Source organism: Crotalus tigris, unplaced genomic scaffold (genome assembly GCF_016545835.1).
Source record: "Crotalus tigris isolate CLP2741 ecotype Arizona unplaced genomic scaffold, ASM1654583v1 scf7180000019553.37968852642:3898890, whole genome shotgun sequence".
In the NCBI taxonomy this organism is placed as follows: domain Eukaryota; kingdom Metazoa; phylum Chordata; class Lepidosauria; order Squamata; family Viperidae; genus Crotalus; species Crotalus tigris.
The window spans coordinates 2,252,160-2,270,931 of NW_024097591.1; the positions used below are offsets into that span (position 1 = coordinate 2,252,160).

Below are 18,772 nucleotides of genomic sequence, written 5' to 3' on the forward strand. Positions count from 1 at the left end.
CCGGGGAGGACTCGACCGTGTAGCTCAAGGGACAGTGCCTGTCCCGGTGGGATTGTATCCAACTACAAAGATGGTGGTTTGTATGGTTGTGTCTTTCCTGGAGAGCCTTATATAATCCCATTTCTTCTTTGCCCAGCAAGCAAATTCGCTGGTTCTTTTCCGCGTTGTCTGTCTGAGCCCAATTTTTTACAGGAAAGCAACTCAGGAAAACAGAGATTGGAGAGGCTAAAACTCTGAATTTGAAATCTTCCTGAGACTGCCGTGTAGATACTGGCTCAGAGAGTTGTGGTCTCTTCAGCAGGAAAAACCCAGCCTCTTCCCCCCCCCCAGCACAAAATTTTAGTTATCATTCCTTTTCCCCATCCCATGGATGTTGTGTCTTCGTGCAGAAGGGTTGAACAAAAATTAGAAATTAACTTCTCTAAGTCTTAAACCGAAGCGCGGCTGTTTTCACACACTCGGGAGCACCCCTCCTTTGGGTGAGCAGCTGCAAATGGGGGCTGTAGTGGGGCCAAATTGCATTCTCCCCCCCCCTCAAATTCCCTGCAGGTAGCCACAATGGGCAATTTAAAGGTCCCCGGCTAATTTACGTGTCCGTTTTTAAATGTATTTATCCAAGTGGGTGCAGCTTCCCATGTGATCCATTTAACTGTTGTCCACTTAAACCGGGGGTCTCCAAGCGTAGTCCCTTTAAGACGGGCGGACTTCGACTCCCAGAATTCCCCAGCCAGGAGACTTTAAAGTATCTACTTAAAGCACGCTGGATGGAGGAATTCTGGGACTTCAAGTCCACCAGTCTTAAAAAGGGCCACGTTTGGAGACCCCTGCCTTAAACCAAGAGGAAAACGTGGCCTCTGGTTAGAGATTTTGCATAACCTTCCCCTTTAACCATGGTTCGTGCTTCTGTCGCTCTTAGAAGTCAGCCAGCATTGCCGAAATCCACTTTTTCTAAATAAAAAAAAAAGCCCCCAAACTGGAGGCTTCCTTTCCCAACAGCTCCTTCTCCCCTCGTGGGTGGTGTCCCCCTCTTCCCTTGTGATTCCCCCCTACTTCAGATTTGACCCTCCTCTCCTAATAATGGTTTATTCCTCCTTTTGGGGGGGGGAGAAGTTTTCCTTTTGTTCCTCTTCCAGATCCTCTCATTTGATGGACAGATGTCATTGCATTCTGCCTGAAATAAAGAGATTTTTTTTTCTGTATAGCGGCTGTTTCCCCTGTGTGGGTTTTTTTTGAGGGGGGGGGGAGAACGCAAGGAGGCTTACATTGGGTCTTCCAACTTCAACTTCCAGAATTCCTCAGCCAGGGTCCCTGGCTGAGGAATTCTGGGAGTTGAAGTCCACAAGTCGTCAAAGGGCCACGTTTGAAGACCCCCTGCCTTAAAGCGTAGGGGATTTCTGGGAATTGGGAGTCCATGGGTCTTAAAGCATGCTGGCTGGGGATTCTGGGAGTTGAAGTCCAAGCACCTTAAAAAGTTCCCAGGGTTGAGAAACCCTGGTTTACGGCAATCACACTCTTTGCGCTTTTCCACTGGGCCACAATTAACTTGATTGCTTGCGGAATTTTTTTTCCCCATGACTTCATTGCACCCTGGATGAGCACCACCCATTTTCCCTTCCCCACAGGACCCCCTCCCCAAAGACCCACCCCATAACAGCAGTCATCAAAAGGCAGACCTCCAGTCTATGTGATCTATTTTATTGTTGTTTCAAAGCTAGCATTGGTCAGAGAGGCTAAGAGGACAGGAAGACGGTCAAGGACTTTGATCTCGGCCTAAATCAATTTTTTTTCTCTTCCTTTTGGACCTCCATCCCTGTGGGCAGGTAAGCAAATCTCACCTGCTGGTTTATCCTGGCCAGAAGAATTTTTTAAAAAATCAAATACAGATCCTCGGCTTACGATGATTGGTTTTGCGACCCTTTCAGAGTCACGATACCGCTGGGGGAAAAAGTTACGATTTATCCTCACACTTAGGACCGTCCCAGCAGCCCCACAATCGCCTGATCGGGCTCTGCATTTTAATGCCCATTCCACGCGGTCGTGTGATCCCCATTTGCGACCTTCTGACGAGCAAAAGTCAATAAGGAAAGTTGGGTTTGCTTGATTTACTTAACAACCCCAGGAAAGCAAAACAGTCGTAAAAGCGAGTGCGGCTGGCTTAACCCACCGCCTTGCTTTGCACGTCAATTCTGATTCCGATTGTGGTCGCTAAGCTGAGGACTACCTGTAGATCGTTCGGTAACAGCTAATTTGCTGCAGCAAAGTCCATTCTGCAGCTTCATGGAGACATCCAGGAAAGATGGATATAAACATAAATATCTGTATATATATCTATATATATTTCCTGAGTTGGGAGCTAATACCCCATAACTAAGCCATGGTTTGTTTATTTAGGAGAGAAGGACTAATCTAAAATGCCCAAAGGCAGTGAAACTGCAGGAGGTATCTCCACCACCCTTGGTGCATCTCCTCCTCCTGCTCCAAAATGGAGGTCTTCCATCCTGGATGGGACCAGCTTGTTCCTGAAAGGGTTTGGGAAAACCAGCCATCCCCCCAAGAGCCACCTCTGAGTAGGACCTCAGGACAGCAAGGGATATGGTTTGACCACCTTGAATAGGAGAAATTTCTCACTTAGCTGTTCCTTGCTACTCAAGCTGGTCCCGGTAGGGCAGGGATGTGTGACTGGACACCCCATTCCAAGGAGGTCTGCTAACCTGGTTGACCAGGTCATCCCGTTGGTCAACAGGCTTTTCCAAAGCAACAAAGAACCCCTTCCAGAACTTGTTGAGGTCCTCCTCAAGTTGTCTTGTCTCCCTAGCCTTCAACCAAGGGCCAAGAGATGGATGGGTTAAAGGTCTTTGGTCACCTCTTGAGACAGTGTTCCCTGGGAGGAACCATGGCGGTCGTCCCTTTCTCCCTCCTGATGCAGAAGGAGACCACTCTTAGCCACCATCGGAAGTGGGCTAATTATGGTTTATTTGCAAGAGGGAGTTGGTGGCATAGTTCTGGAAGAGAGGCTGGAGGAACATGCCGATGGTGCCGAAGACGCATACAAAGATGAAGATCCACAAGAAGAGACGGTCAATCACCATCGCTACGTATTTCCAGTCCTCGCTGACCTAGAAAGGGGACAACGGACTGAGATTTAGCGCCCTCTAGTGGATCTGCTTGGAAGCTGCCTCTTACTGCCCTCTAGTGGTGGCGATGGTTATCATCTTGGCTTACTTGGGCCAAAGGAAGGCTAAAACTAATCGCAATTTCTTTCCACACGCCAAAAAATTCTGCTTAGGGTGCTATTTTTTGTGAATGTTTTTTTTTTTTAAAGAAAATGATTTAATGGTGAATGGATTTTTCTTGGCAACATTTCCCGGAAAGATTTGGCCACTGTTTCCTGCCTGGGACAAGAAAAGAGAAACCCAAGGTCACCCAGCTGGTTTCATGCCTAAAGCAGAACTATAACTCACGATCGCCCGGTTTCCAAGCCAACACTACATCAAACTGGCTCCATAACGTTATGCTTGCTTAGTAGAGACTTTGAAACTTCTAGAATGCTGTTTGTCAACCCTTAGCAACTTTAAAAGCTGTGGACTTCAGCTCCCAGAATTCCCCATCCAGCTTGCTTTATAATGTGTGGACTTCAAGTTGTAGAATTCCCCAATCAGCATCCTTTTAGAAGGATGGACTTCCAACTCCCAGAATTCCCCAGCCAGCTTGCTTTGAAATGGGTGGACTTGAACTCCCAGAATTCCCAGCTTTATAATGTGTGAATTCCAACTCCCAGAATTCCCCATCCAGCACGATTTATAATATGTGGACACGAACTCCCAGAATTCTATGCATGAATTGCCTGCTAACTGAGGAATTCTGGGAGTTGAAGTCCATCGCTCTTAAAGCAGCCAAGGTGGCATTCTAGAAGTCTCAGAACGGCCTCCAACGAAGCCAGAATGACTCTCCACAACATCGGAGCAGAGGTCCTCATTTTAGAACCGACCCCCTCGGCTGACTCACGCTCTGATCATTGTCTTCGCTCTTCATATGGTCGGCGATGAAGCGCACCCCGTCAATCGCCTCCTCCAGCCCGCAGCAGCAGGCGTCTTGCTGGGGCACCGCTTGGCCCAGCTGCTCCCGAAATCCACTGACCCCTTCGGAACTTTCGGTGAAGGTCCGTCCGCCACTGCTGCTGCTCCCGGTGGCAAACTTCTTGACGGTGGACGGGTTGACGTAGCAGGTGCAGGAGCGGGTCCCTCCTTGGAGGAAGAAGCCGCCCAGCGCCCGTTCCTGGTTTTGCCGTTTCTGCCGCAGCTGCTGGCGGGCGCAGCTCTGCCGAGGCTGTTTGAGGAAGAGCAGGGTGGGCAGCTTCTCCAGAAAGACCACCTTGACCCAAGGAGGCATGGTGTGTGTGGTGGGGGAACGATGGTGGATGTTGAGGACGCAGACGCTGGTGACAATGGAGAAGGTGACCAGCACCATGGTGAACATCAGATACTTGCCGACCAAGGGCACATCCAAGGAGGTGGGCGGCACAATCTTGGAGATGAGGAGCAGGAAGACGGTGAGGGCCAGGAGGACTGAGATGCAGAGCGTCATCTTCTCCCCGCAGTCAGAGGGCAAGTAGAAGACCAGGATGGCCAAGGAGGTGATCAGGATGCAAGGGATGATCAGGTTGATGGTGTAGAAGAGCGGCTTCCGGCGGATGATGAAGTCGTAGGTGATGTCCACATAGGTAGAATCGTTGGGGTTCTCGTTGCGCCGTCCCGGCAGAGCGATGATGTCCCACTCGCCGCTGGGGGTGAAGTCGTCCAAGCTGGCCACTTCGCTCTTCAGCACCAGGTCGATCTCCGTCCGGTCGTAGGTCCAGGAGCGGAACTTCATGGTGCAGTTTTGCTGGTCGAAGGGGAAGTGTTTGACTTCGATCTTGCAGGCACTCTTGTAGATGGCCGGAGGGAGCCAGAAGATGCTTCCGTCGTAGGAGACCACAGCGTTGGAGTAGAAGGACACCTCGTACATGCCATCCGCGCTGGAGACGGGGGAAGAGCAGAAGTCGAGTAGCAACCGGAACAGCACTTAGAGCAGGGGTCTTCAAAGTTGGCCCTTTGATGACCTGTGGACTTCAACTCCCAGAATTCCTCAGCCAGCATGAGGCACGCTGGCTGAGGAATTCTGAGAGTCCACATCAAAGGGCCAACTTTGAAGATCCCTGACTTAGACTTATATACCGCTTCATGGTGCTTTATAGCCCCTCTCTAAGCGGTTTATAGAGTCAGCGTATTGACCCCCAACAATCTGGGGTCCTCATTTTACCGACCTTGGAAGGTCAGACGGCTGAGTCAACCTTGAGCTGGTCAGGATCGAACCGCCCAACTGCAGGCAGCTGGCAGTCAGCAGAAGTAGCCTGCAATATTGCACTGCGCCACCATGGCTCATCTGAGTTTCTAGCCTCTCCTGGCTTAGGAGTCACCCCCTCCTGGCGACTTACTTGTTGTAAAGCACCACATCTGGCAGCCAGATGTGTTTGGAAGGCAGCCGGACCTTCTTCATGTCGTCGAAGTCTTCCGGGTCCCACGTCAGGCGATAGTCTTCCCATTCCTGGAGGGGTAGAGACCACACAGCCATCCTCTGGAGGCCATCGCTCAAGTTTGCGAGGGATCCCACCTACCAAGTCCCATCTCCCGTTCTTGGCTTTGGGCTCCCTTCCTCAACGTTGGCTTGGGCAAGTTGGAATGTGTAGAAGACCTTCTGGAGAACAACAGCGGTCCCACGATGGGAGAGATGTCCTCGGGAGAGGTCCGGGCTCTTCTCTCCTGGAGAACAAGACTCCAGTGGAGAAGACCTTGCTTAGAATTCTGCCTCGCAGATCCTGCCGTTCATTGAGGGGTTGGTCTAGATGGCCTCCAGGTGTCCCCTCCCCCTTCATACCCCTCTGGTCCTTACGCATCGATCATTCTGTGCAACTGATTTACCCAACCCTTAGAAGAACGGGGCTCTTCCAACTTGGCCCTTTGATGACGTGTGGACTTCAACTCCCAGAATTCCTCAGCCAGGCTGGCTGAGGAATTCTGGGAGTTGAAGTCCACACGTCATCAAAGGGCCAAGTTGGAAGACCCCTGCCTTAGAGGTACGTGTATCTCCGTGAGCCTGGAAAAGGAGGGACGAGTCTTACCTGCGTTAACCATACATTCGTAGTCATGATTTGCTCTCGTTCGTGCTACAAATAGAAATGGGAGAGAGGATAGGAAATACCCCCCCCCCCAAAAAAGAGAGTGGGTGAACAGACATGGTCCAGACAGTAGACAAACCCCATTATCAGGTTCCCCCCCCCAAGTCTAGTAGGTTTCTGAGAACCCTAATTCAAACAGCCTCTGATGGGGAGAATTGCGGTTATAATTCTAGTCCCGTCTTAGGCATGGAAGCTGCCTGGGTGACTTTGGGCCATTCCTTCTCCTTCAGCCCAACCCACCTCCCAGGGTTGTCGTTGTGTGGAAATATGAGAAGGAAGAACTGCTCTTTATTAAAAAGATTAAAGATCTTTATTAAAGATCTTTATGAAAAAGATTAAAAGAAAACAAAACAGATACAAACCACGCTGATCAGCTGGGCCAGAGAGACCATTAGCTGCACCGTGACCAATTCGGAGCCATTGGTGGCTGGGCGGATGAGTTTGTTGTACCGGGACGGGTCTAGGAGATGCTCCACCAGCCGTTCCTCCGTGTCGGTCCCAAGACCCCCTGCAAACCAAGCGCGGGTCTGTTAGAAGCCAGTAAAAGCTGCCTTCTTCTTGCGGACCCCGAATTCAGATCTCCCAAACTGGAGCATGCGGGCAGGATTAGAACTCGGCTCTTCATACGAAATCAATCTCTCTCTCTCTCTCTCTCTCTCTCTCTCTCTCTCTCCTCTTCCTCTCCTTTCTTTTTCTTTCTCTCTTTCTCTTTCTCTCTCTCTCTTTCTCCCTCTGTCTTTCTCCCTCTTTCTCTCCCCCCTCTTTCACTTTCTACCTCTCCCTCTCTCCCTCTCTCTCCTCATTTCTCGTTCTCTCCTCCTCTCTCTCTCTCTCTCTCTCTCTCTCTCTCTCTCTCTCTCTCTCTGGCTTCCTATTCCTTCTCTGGACCCATTACTAACCAGCTCTAAATGGGGTTGGCACAGCCCTCTGGCACTTAAACGGGCTGCCTGCGCCACCCGTCTCACTGTTGGGAGTAACGGTGGAAGGTAGACTGCCTCCGAGGCTGGAGGCTTCGTTGACCTTGTTAGTGAAGAAGAGTCTGGCAGAATCAGGCCAGAGCCAAAATTCCCTTCTCAAAATAGCTTCCTGAAATACTTTGGGGAACCAGGGAACAGTTCGTTTATATTCTCCGGCAATCCGATTCTCCTCTCTTTGGAATTCCCCAGTGGCCGTTGTGAGTAATCTCCCTGTCGTTCTCTGTTGTGCTTGCCAAAAGAGGTAGCGTCATTCGAATTTCAGGAAAAGATACTGAGGAATCCACCTCTTGGGCCAGGATCCCCAACCCCCCTTTTTTTTTACAGCCCCCAAGAAAGGAGCCTCTTTGCCTAAAGAAATTCGCCTGCGCAATCGCCACAAAGTCAGCAATGGGGTTTTTGATCCTTCCAAGGCAGGAAAGCTAAAAACGCTGGAATCAAAAGCCCTGGGGTGGATTTCAGCTCGTCTGAAAGCCACTGGAACCAAACCTGAGTCTCTCTGATCCAGTTTGAAAGGAGGAAACGGAGGAAGAGGGATGAGAAGGATGACAGGAAGAGAGTGAGGGGCTTGGGGGCTTCACCCCAGGAGGAAGTGTCTGAAAACCGGGCCCGTTTAGCTGAAAGAAGGGAGTGGAGCAGAGACCAACTTGAAAGCAAACTGTTAATAGGATATTTTGTTACTGGGAGAGCTGGAAAGCAGCTGAACCACAAAGTGGTTCCTGGGACTGTGCGTTTTGAGCAAAGGTTAGACAGCCATTTTCCTTTGGGGCTGGACTAGAAGACCTCCAGGGTCCTTTAAGGTTCCATCCAATTGTTAATGATTTTCTACAATGCTATAAAATATAAAAAAAAATTCTGTTCAAACCGGTTGAGGTGATGCAGTTCTCTTTTTCTCGAATCATGAATTCCTTGGCTTTGCCCCCCCAAATTAAGGATGGTTGCCTTATTCTATTCTATTCTTATTCTATCCTATCCTTATTCTATCCTTATTCTATTCTGTTATTATTCTATTCTATCCTATCCTATCCTATCCTTATTCTATTCTGTTATTATTCTATTCTATTCTATTATTCTATTCTATTCTATTCTTTCATTATTCTATTCTGTTATTCTATTCTATCCTATTCTATCCTATCCTATCCTTATTCTATTCTGTTATTATTCTATTCTATTCTATTCTTCTATTCTATTCTTTCATTATTCTATTCTATTCTGTTATTCTATCCTATCCTATCCTATCCTATCCTTATTCTATTCTGTTATTATTCTATTCTATTCTATTATTCTATTCTATTCTATTCTTTCATTATTCTATTCTGTTATTCTATTCTATTCTATCCTATTCTATTCTATTCTAGTTTATTCTAGTCTAGTCTATCCTATTATTCTGTTATTATTCTATTCTATTCTATTCTATTCTATTCTATTCTATTCTATTCTATTCTATTCTATTCTATTCTATTCTTATTTTTTTAGGATATGGCCTTCCCATCTCGAACCCCTGGGAGAAGGGGAAAGAGGGCCTAGCTGCTAGAGTCCTAGAGTCCACCGTAAGTTAATAGAGTCACTGAGGGGTTTCAGAGCCCACTAACAATAGCCGTTCTCTTCCCATTGGAATATGCTACCCTTTCCTGCTCCCTCTGGGCAGGGGAAAACGAGAAGGCCCTCCTCCCATTTTGAACAAAGGCCTGGATTAACGTGAACGGAAGGGGTACCGAAAACCACACACTTACTTCTCAGGATCCCCAGGAGGCAGAGGCCGGCGAGGAGAGCCATGGAGGATGGCTTCATCTTGTTCTTTCCGGAAGGAGCATCCCTTCCCTCCCCCAGTCTTCCCCTTTCACCCCCTGGGGGGTCTTCAGCAGCTTAGGCTCCAGTGAGAAGAGGGTGGGTTGAGGGCAGGGAAATAGGGGGTCTCCAAGGTGGGTGGGGGCGTCGTCCTTCCAGTCTGCCTCCCCCTCCCCAGCCTTTTCAAAAAAAAAATGGGCTCTTCCCACCGCGCCGCTGTCCGCGGTGCTGAAATCCAAGCGCGTTTCCACTGCGCTCTCTGTGGTGCTGAAGCGTCTCAGGAAGCTGTGCCGTGCAGCGGTGGGCAGGATGAAAGACCCTCCTCTTCCTCCTCCACCTCTTCTTCTTCGTCCTCCTCCTCCTCCACCCCAATGCGCAGAAAAAAGGGAGGCCGAGCTGCTGTTCCCTGGACCTGCCTGGGCTTCTGGCTCTCTACATTAGCAGCCTCTCCAAAGACTTGGCATCACCACCTCTGTTTGACGCAGCAAGGAAGATGCCATCCCCTTGGCGCTGGAAGGGGAGGGGTGGTTCCTTCTGCTGGCCTGGGTCCTCCCAAGAGCTGGCGGTCCTCTCCTGCCACGGGGGGGGGGAATGCATCAGGGATTGCCCCCCCCCCGCCACAGAAAATCCTGTTTGCCTTAAAAGTGTTTTTGGCCTCCAAATCAAGAGACAAAGATGCTGGGAAGGAATGGCTGTTTGCGGACTAAACGGGACTTCCTTAAAATGGCTCGAACGAGGGGAAGTTGATAAAAGAGATGGTTCTTTCTTTTTCTTAAAGCAGATGTGGTAGAATTAGCCTTGGGGTTTAAGCCTCGGAGGGATTTTTTTTGTTGGTTTGTTTATCTGTTTATTCAAGCCACCTTGAATAAGTGATGCTGGAGGATGAACGGTGGTTAAAATCAATTAAACACCGAATTGCAATCAGAGAACTACAGGAATCCCTTGACTTCACAGTTCATTTAGTGGCTGTTAGAAATTACAACAGCACCCCCCACAAAAGTGACTTATGACAGTTTTTCACACCAATGACCATTGCAGCATCCCCAGGGTCACGTGATCCAAATTCACATCTTTGGCAACGGTCTCATATTTATGACGGTGGTGGCATCCCCAGGGCCACGTGATCCCCTTTTGCAACCTTCTAACAAGGAAAGGTTCTCCTGCTTGAGCAGGGGGCTGGACTAGCAGACCTCCAAGGTCCCTTCCAGCTCTATTCTATTCTAAAATCAATGGGGATGCCCGATTCACTTTACAATTTAACACATTTCCTTAACCACTGTGGCAAGAAAAGTCGTAAAATGGGGCAAAACACACTTAGCAACATAAAGTTTGGGCTCGACTGTAGCCCTAAATCAGGGACTATCTAGATGCCTATATGAGCCGGGGAAAAATAACCATAAATATTAATATAGGCAGGAAATGAGGCCCTTCGCACCTTCACGACCTTAGGCCCAGGAGCATCACCAGCTCTTCTGGCTGCCAGAAAAGTAGGCCATGCTCATCCAGTTGAGATTTTATAGGCTTTTAGCACTTTTTCTTCTTTGACAGACTTGAATCTGAAAAGCTGGCTCCGAAAGGGCATTTCCCAAGACAGTTGCTAAGAGCGTTTAAGAGTAAAGCTTACAAATTCAAAAACCCCAAAGGGCTGGCTGCTTTGGAGGTTTTTTAACAAGGTGCCTGGAGATGTTGGGGGAGAGCCCTGAAGCGTTAGCCCCCCCCCCAAAAAAAGTTGTCACCAATAGCTGTTGCAACGCATCGGGTCGAGCGGATCTCTGCAATCCCAGAGGTTGAAATTTTCTCCTTTTTGATGCAAAGAGAGGACTTGGAGGGGGTGTGGACGATGGATCTGATGTATTCGTGGTTTCTTGACTCAGCTGGGCAATTTCTCACACAGGGTGAGAGAAGCCCTTTGCAGAACGGGAGATGGGAGATGGCAGGCTGCTGACTCCTTTGCAATCTGGTGTGGTTTCGTAGCACACCAGATTTGGGTTGGGGAGACCCAGAGTCTGTTCGACACCGGGGGGGGGGGAGGGATGACTCTGAGCCAGCCTCTCTTGACTTGCAACCACAAATCGGGCCCATAATTTTTTTGGCTAAGTGAGACATGACTTTGCTGCTTGCAAAAGGGGATTGCATGACCCCAGGACTCTGCCACCGTCGTAAGTCTGAATCAGTTGCTGAGCGTCCGAATTTCAGTCGCGCAACAAGTGACACTGGGCAGCGCACCACCAAGCTGAAATATATTGAGATGTCATGCTGTTATTTTACGTGAAGATGCCGGTTTTGGATGCTTTAATTTTAAAGATGGGGTTGCCGGTTGCAGCCTACAATCAGTCAAATATCCGCTGCAAATTCCTTGGGGATTCTATTCCACCTATCAGCCCAGTGGGGTGGAATAGAATTGTAGGATTATTATAGAATTGTAGAATTATAGAATAGATTATAAAATAGAACACAGAATATGAAATATAGAATATAGAATTATTATTAATAATAATAATAATATTTATTTATTTTCACAATTTTTCTAGATTGAGGAGCGTGAAGATGGAACAACGGAAACTGAGCGATCAAGCCAACAGAGATCCAGCTGCTGCTTTCTCAGGCTTTTCTTCCGCCCTCCAGCAGGGGCCGCTATAAAACAGCGACGTCCTTCTTTCCTCGTTGAGAGCCATTCTCCGTGGTTGCCGGACGCCAGGCCGCTCTTGCCGGTAATGTTGCTTATCTCTAGGGGCGTCTCTATGTTCAAAGATGGCGTCCGCCCTTTCCGCCCGGGGGCCGGAAGCGCCCGTTTCTATGCCGACGGCGTCGCGTTAGAGGCCTACCCGGCCTGCCTTTCTCTCTCTTTCTCTTTTTCTATCTCCCCCGCCGGGGCTCCGCCTCTTCCTCCCTGCCTCAGTCGGGGCTGCGCGCGCCGCCAGGGCTGGGCGGTGCGTGTGGTGCGGCGTCACTTCCGACTGCGGGCCCTTCCCGGCCGCCATCTTGCGGTGTGGGGGGACGCGGGGGGCCCCGGCGCGGCGGCGGGCCGCTCGATGGGACGATGCAGCGCGCGGGGCCGGGCGGGGCGGGGCCTGGCGCGGCGGCGGCGGCGGGGCCGGGGCGCGCGCTGCTGAGGCGGGAGCTGCGGCTGCTCGAGTCCATCTTCCACCGCGGCCACGAGCGCTTCCGCATCGCCCGCGCCTGCCCGGACGAGCTGGGCTGCGAGTTCCTGCCCGGGCCGGCCGGGGGCGGGCCGGTCCGTATCCATGGCAACATCACGGTGAGGGCTCCCCCCTCCCTCCCCCGGGAGAGAAGGAGGCCCGTCGCGCCAAGCGGGCCGGCTGGGCGGGGCTTAGCAAGCGGGAGGGGCGGAGCTTGCCGGCACTCCAGGTCCCATCGTCCCCGGCCGAGGGAGCCCGGCCCAGGAACTGAGATTCAGCCCAGCAGGAGGGAAGCCGGGTTGGATGGTGGTTAGGTGCGTCTGCTCTGCTCCGCCCAGCCTGGCTTGCCTCCTTTGTCCCTTGGACTACATGTCCCATCCCAGCATCTCCTCCCCTTCCTCTTGTATTCCGTCTCCCATCCTCGCAGTCCCTCTCCTTGGTTGGACTACACATCCCATCTGTGCCCTTTCCCCTGTTGGACGACATTTCCCACGCTTCCTCTCTTGGATTACAACTCCCACCCATGCATCCCCCTTCTTCTCCACTTTGGACTACCCATCCCAGTATCTCCTCCACTTGCCCTACACCCCCCATCCTGGCCCCCTCGCCCTCCTCTTCTGGACTACACGCCCCATCCCAACATCCCTCCTCTCCTCTCTTGGACTACAACCCCCATCCCAGCACCCCCACTTCCCATCCTAGCCGATGGGCCTCCCCCCAGGCAATCCCTCTTCCCCCAGCGCCCCCTCCCCCTTGGCCTGGGACCTGACCGACCCCCCCCTCCTGTTCTCCCCCCAGGAAGCCTACCCGGCGGTTCCCCCCATCTGGTCGGTGGAATCGGAGGACCCCAACCTGGCGGCGGTCTTGGAGAGGCTCGCCGACGTAAAGAAGGGCAACACATTGGTGAGACAACGGGCAGCGGCAGAGGGGCGGTTGGGGAGGGGGCTCAGTTGGAAGTCCAGCGGGGGGGCTGGGCTGGGCGATCCCCTCCTGGTCCTGATCCCTCCCCCCTCTGTCCGTCAGCTCCTGCAGCACCTGAAACGCATCATTTCCGACCTCTGCAAACTCTACAACCTTCCTCAGCATCCAGATGTGGAGATGCTGGATCAGCCCTTACCTGCTGAACAGGTGAGCCTCCCCGAAGACCCTCTTCTCTCCCCAGCGCTGGGCCCTTGGGGTGGACAGGCGTCCCCTGAGCCTTGGAACCCCCCCCCCCGGGGAGGCTCAGAGTTTGCCCCCGCAACATACAGGATGTCCTCGAACTTACAACAGTTCCCTTAGTGACCATTATTATAACCTGAGTAATTCTCAACTGACAACATTGAGTGACCCTTCCGAGTTACCACATCACTGAAAAAAGAGACTGTTTTTCACACTTACGATCGTCACAGCATCCCCAGGATGATCAAAATTCAGGCCCTTGTCATATGATCAAAATTCGGACGCGCAGCCACTGATTCATATTTACGACGGTCACAGTGTCCCCCTGGGGTCACGTAATCCCCTTTGGTGACCTTTTGATCAGCAAAGTCCAGGGGGGAAGCTGGCTTCACTTAACAACGGGGTGACTAATTTAACAGCTGCAGTGATTCCCTTAACAACCGTGGCAAGAAAAGTCATCAAATGGGGCAAAACTTAACAAGTGTCTCGCCTAGTGACAGAAGTTGTGAGTTGTGGGTCGAGGACTGCCTGTGGTTTGCCTGGGGATCTTCTCTTGGGCCCTTGGACTGGGAGGGAGATCCTGGCAGCAGAGCTGGGATCCCCGGGTGTGGTTGGGAGACCGACTTGGAGAGATCTGTTTGAAGGGGGATCCCTCGCTTGGGACCAGCCGATCCCATCTTGTTTTCCGTTTGCTCGCAGAACACGCAGGAAGACGTATCCTCGGAAGAGGAAGACGAGGAGATGCCCGAGGTACCCACTCTGGTTTACACACACACACGATTCAAATTTATATTTATTTATTTGTTGAGTTTATTAGCTGCCCATCTTGTGTATACATATATACAAGTATGTGTGTGTGTGCATGTATGTACAGCGTAGCATATGTATATATGTGTGGTTAGGGTTATATATTCTCTTTCGAGAGCAGGCCTCAGAATTTCATTTTTTAATGTGGGCCAGAGTGTTCACAGAAAAAAAGGGATAATAAAGGTTATCTATCATATATCATCTCTCTCTCCATCTACTATCTATCATCGCTATCTATTTTATCTTCCTATCTTCTCTATCATTCTTTCCTAATTATCTATATCATTCTGTCTGTCTATTTCTACCTCTATGTTCTCTATCATTCCTAATTATCTATTGATCTCTATCATATATCTATATCATTCTATCTATATATCTATTTCTACCTACCTATTATCTATCTCATCTATCTATCTTACTATCTTCTCCATCACTCTTTGTTAACCTGTCTGCCTGCCTGCCTATATTTCTTTACATATCGGATCGTCTTGGGCTCTGCCACCTTTGAGCCAGTCTGCCTATTGGAGGGGCTAAATTCCAACCTCGGACCCTCTTGTCCTCCCCCCCCCCCAGGACACGGAAGAGCTGGACCATTATGAAATGAAGGAGGAAGAGCCGGTGGAAGGGAAGAAAGCGGAGGATGATGGGATCGGCAAGGAGAACTTGGCTATTCTTGAGAAAATCAAAAAGAATCAGAGGCAAGATTACTTAAATGTACGTGTCGCCAGGGGGGGAGGGCAGTGTGGGGGACCTTGGGGGGGCTGGGGGAGGGAGTCTTGGGGGAGGTCCTGACCACCCCCCCCCATAACACCTGGGACTTCAAATCCCATGATTTGGGATGACTCGCCCACTGTGACGGTCACAATTTCCTGTGGTTCGCCTCGCGGTCCACAAGTCTCCCTCCCCACTCCTTCCTTGAACTGCCCCACTAAATGACCTCTAGGAGCCCCCCTCCCCAAATTAATCCCATTGGGGTGATGAAATGTCCCCCCCCCCCGCTTTTTTTCCTCTCTTTCCTCCTCCCCCCCCCCAGGGAGCGGTGTCTGGGTCCGTGCAGGCCACCGACCGGCTAATGAAGGAACTCAGGGATATATACCGATCAGCAAGTTTCAAAGGTGGTGAGTATCGGGGGGGTGGAGGAGGGGATGGGGGACCCCTTGCTTTGAATTTTTTGTGGGAGGGGGCTCCACAGGGCCCTGTCCCGCCTGCCTCTAAGCTCCCCCCCTTCTCTGCCCCCTCCCCAGGAAACTATGCAGTGGAACTCATGAACGACAGCCTCTACGACTGGAACGTGAAACTGCTGAAGTGAGTCGCCCTTTCGCTAACTTTATTCATTCAATTTATTCGTTCAATTTATAATGCCCCCCCATCCTTCTCCCCCTCCCCAAATCACCCCACGGAAGCGACTCTGGACGGCTTTCCCGAGCGATAAAACCCTGAAAATGAAACCGTGAAAATGAAGCACGGGGGGGGGAAGTGACTTAGGGACCGTTTTTCACACTCAAGACCGTCGCAGCGTTCACCCCACCCCCAGGGGGTCACGTGATCAAAATTCCCACGCTTAGCGGCTGACGGTCGCAGAGTCCCGGGTTCGAGTGATCCCCGTTTTGCGAGCTCTCCGTCAGTGGGGAAGCCGGTGCATTTGAACGACCAGAATGGTCATAAAACGGGGCAAAACTCAACAAAGGCCTCGCTCAGCAACTGAAATGGGCTTCGACCAGCTGAACATGAGGTTCCGTCTCTCTTTTTTCCCTGCAGGGTGGATGAGGACAGCGCCCTGCATAGCGACCTGCAGATCCTGAAAGAGAAGGAAGGGGCCGATTTCATTCTGCTCAACTTCACCTTTAAGGTCCGGCTGGCCGGCCCCAGGGAGGGTGGGGGGCTGGGGGGGCCAACAGAACAGGCTTGCTCAGTTCCCCCCCCCCTCTGCCTTTCTCCCTTCAGGATAACTTCCCCTTCGACCCCCCCTTCGTAAGAGTGGTGTCACCCGTGCTCTCGGGAGGGTGAGTATCTCCCGTCGGTCGGCGGAGGTTGCTGTAGGCTGCTTTGGTCTACACACTGGGAGATGGGGCGTTCTAGCTCCGCCTTAGCCAGGAAAGCCAACCGGGTGACTTTGGGCCGGTCACCAGGAGATGGGGAGTTGTAGTTCCACCTTGGGCACGAAAGCCAGCTGAGTGACTTTGAGCCAATCACCAGTTGGTTGTGAGTTCTAGTCCCGCCTTAGGAAAGCCAACTGGGTGACTTTGGGCCGGTCACTAGGAGATTGGGAGTTGTAGTCCCGCCTTAGACAGGAAAGCTGGCTGGGGGCCTTGATTTGTCTCTTTCCACTCTCCCGTCAGGTACGTCTTGGGGGGAGGAGCCATCTGCATGGAGCTTTTGACCAAGCAGGTGAGCAGGGAAGGGGGGCAGCCGGGGGGGCTTGGGGTCCCAGAGAGATCGGGGGGGGGATCCCACTTCCCCTCCGAATGACTCCTTGTCTGTTTACTCGGCAGGGCTGGAGCAGCGCTTACTCGGTGGAGTCGGTCATCATGCAGATCAGCGCCACCCTAGTGAAGGGCAAAGCCAGAGTCCAGTTTGGGGCAAACAAAGTGAGCGATGGCGGGGGGGGGCTTTCCCTCCCTCCCTCCTCTCCCTCCCTCCCTCCCTCCCTTCCTTCCTTCCTTCCTTCCTTCCTTCCTTCCTTCCTTCCTTCCCCTAAAGCCACCATCTTGGATCTCTTGGCTTGTTTTGAGAGTATCGGGATTAAACCTGGACCCATCCTGGCCTGTAGCAGTTTCATGCTCTTTGCTTTCCAAAGGACAAAAGTTGGCCTCGACCTTATTATTTTTTATTACAAAGAACTCAAGCTGTCGAACCAACCTTTCCAACCCCTCCTCCTCCTCCCCACGACAACCCTGCGAGGTGGACCACGTTGCCTATCCCTGCGACTAGCCATCTCATTTCCCAACGCCCTCCTTTCCTTCTATTCCCATCAGATTGTTTTGGGCCAGGATCTTCTCAAGCCTCTTTTTTTTCCCCCCTTTTCCCCCAGAATCAGTACAGCTTGACGAGAGCTCAGCAGTCCTACAAATCCCTAGTCCAGATCCACGAGAAGAACGGTAAGGCCTCGTTTTGTGACCCTAACCCCGACCGTCGTATCTCCGGGACCGCCTGCCTCCAGACCCCTCCATTGACGTCCTGACACCTGTTTTGTTTGCCTCCCTTCCTCCCAGGCTGGTACACGCCCCCCAAGGAAGACGGCTAGCCGCGGCGCCGACGGAGCAGGACCCCCCCACCCCGGACCCCCCCACCCCTCGCTGGACACTGTGCTCGGACTGCCTCTGAGGACAGTTTTTCTCTCCCTGGACTCCTTCGCCAACTCTTTGAAAGAGCATCTGCCACGGCCTCTCGGCTTGGGCTCCTTATAAACATTTGCGGTGAGCAGCCCAGGCCTCGCTTGGACCCTCGCTGGCAGGCGATTGATTCTCTCCCCCTCACTCTTATTAAATGGGGGGAAGGAAAAAAAGAAGGAAGGAAGAACGAAAGAAAGAAAAAACAACACCCCACACTCACCCACACGCAAACTCCTGAATTTTTTTTTTTCCCCTCTTCCGGCTTCTCTGCTGCTGCTGCTGCTGCGGTTCTTTAAACGAAAAAACAAAAAAAAATTGCCTCTTCCTTCCACGCTGGATTTAATTTATTTTCTTATTGTTTTTTTTTCACGTACACAGCTCCCCTCTTCTTCTTCTTTCCCTTTCCCCAGCCCTCCTAGCCTTTTATTTCTTTTTATTTTTATTTTTTCCTTTTTTTTTTTTCCTCTCCCCCTTTTCGTTTCGTTTTGGTTACAGTGTATGATGGATGTCTATGGGGAAAAAAAATATGTATCTTTGGAAAAACAATTACATTTGTTAATTTCAAGGGGGTCTGGCGGTACCTCTGTCCGTGAAGGGTGGGGGTGAGGACGGCGGTGGGGGTCTTTCTCTCTCACACACACACAGACACACACACAGCCTGAGGGCTAAATTTCTTCCTACTGGGTCTCCCCCTGCCCATTTCTTAGCTGGCAAAAGAAAGGAGAAAATGGCCCAAAATTATAAGCTTCAAATTTCAGAAGCAAATCTGCCTTTTGCTACTCTTGCTAAGGGCAAAAAAAAATTTTTTCCCCATTCTCTGGGTCCTCATTTAACGGCCAAAAATGATCCTGGGATTTTGGAGGGTAAGCTTTGGCAGGCATTAAAAGTGGAAGACCCAGTGGCCTGATTTTTTTTTTATTATTTTAGGACTGTTTTCACCAGGGTCATAAAGCGAGTCACTGAAGTAAACCATGCCCTTGTGAAGCAGATCGGTTCTCCCAAACGGGTGTTAAAGGGGGCGAAAATATTGGTCACAACGCCGCAACTGGTTGTAAAAAAAATGCAGTTGGGATCGCATGGAGAGCGGTGATAACTTGAAGAATGGGTTGTAAATAACTTTTGGCGGGGTATGTGTGTCGTAACTTGGAACCATTGTGAAGCAGTGGGTCATTAAGCGAGGAACACTTGTTCAAATTCTCGAGAGAAAAACTGAAAAGCAAAACTGGGTCAAAAACTATTTTGGGTTGCTTAGATTGGTCTCTTCAAATCCTGGCTGCAAAATCCTGTTTTCCAAAAACAGACACGGGCACCGATCTGTTTCACTTTAAGGCAGGCCATCGGCACACCAGTTGCGAT

At 51.0% G+C, this 18,772-nt stretch overlaps 2 protein-coding genes across 2 annotated transcripts; one reads left to right on the plus strand and one right to left on the minus strand.

Annotated features, from left to right (window-relative positions):
* Positions 1-1,674: 1,674 nt before the first annotated feature.
* CHRNB2 (cholinergic receptor nicotinic beta 2 subunit) lies at positions 1,675-9,703 on the minus strand. The gene is made up of 6 exons (XM_039363611.1): positions 8,922-9,703; positions 6,577-6,722; positions 6,158-6,202; positions 5,474-5,583; positions 4,006-5,014; positions 1,675-3,116 (listed from the first exon to the last, which is right to left on the minus strand). The coding sequence occupies exons 1-6, from the start codon at positions 8,977-8,979 to the stop codon at positions 2,961-2,963; spliced, it is 1,524 nt and encodes a 507-aa protein (XP_039219545.1). The 5' UTR covers positions 8,980-9,703; the 3' UTR covers positions 1,675-2,960.
* A 2,298-nt stretch (positions 9,704-12,001) lies between these two features.
* On the plus strand, positions 12,002-17,981 carry UBE2Q1 (ubiquitin conjugating enzyme E2 Q1). Its single transcript, XM_039363618.1, has 13 exons — positions 12,002-12,235; positions 12,915-13,019; positions 13,140-13,244; positions 13,977-14,027; positions 14,658-14,798; positions 15,118-15,202; positions 15,329-15,389; positions 15,843-15,933; positions 16,029-16,087; positions 16,424-16,472; positions 16,577-16,672; positions 17,116-17,182; positions 17,297-17,981. The coding sequence occupies exons 1-13, from the start codon at positions 12,017-12,019 to the stop codon at positions 17,326-17,328; spliced, it is 1,161 nt and encodes a 386-aa protein (XP_039219552.1). The 5' UTR covers positions 12,002-12,016; the 3' UTR covers positions 17,329-17,981.
* Positions 17,982-18,772: the final 791 nt, after the last annotated feature.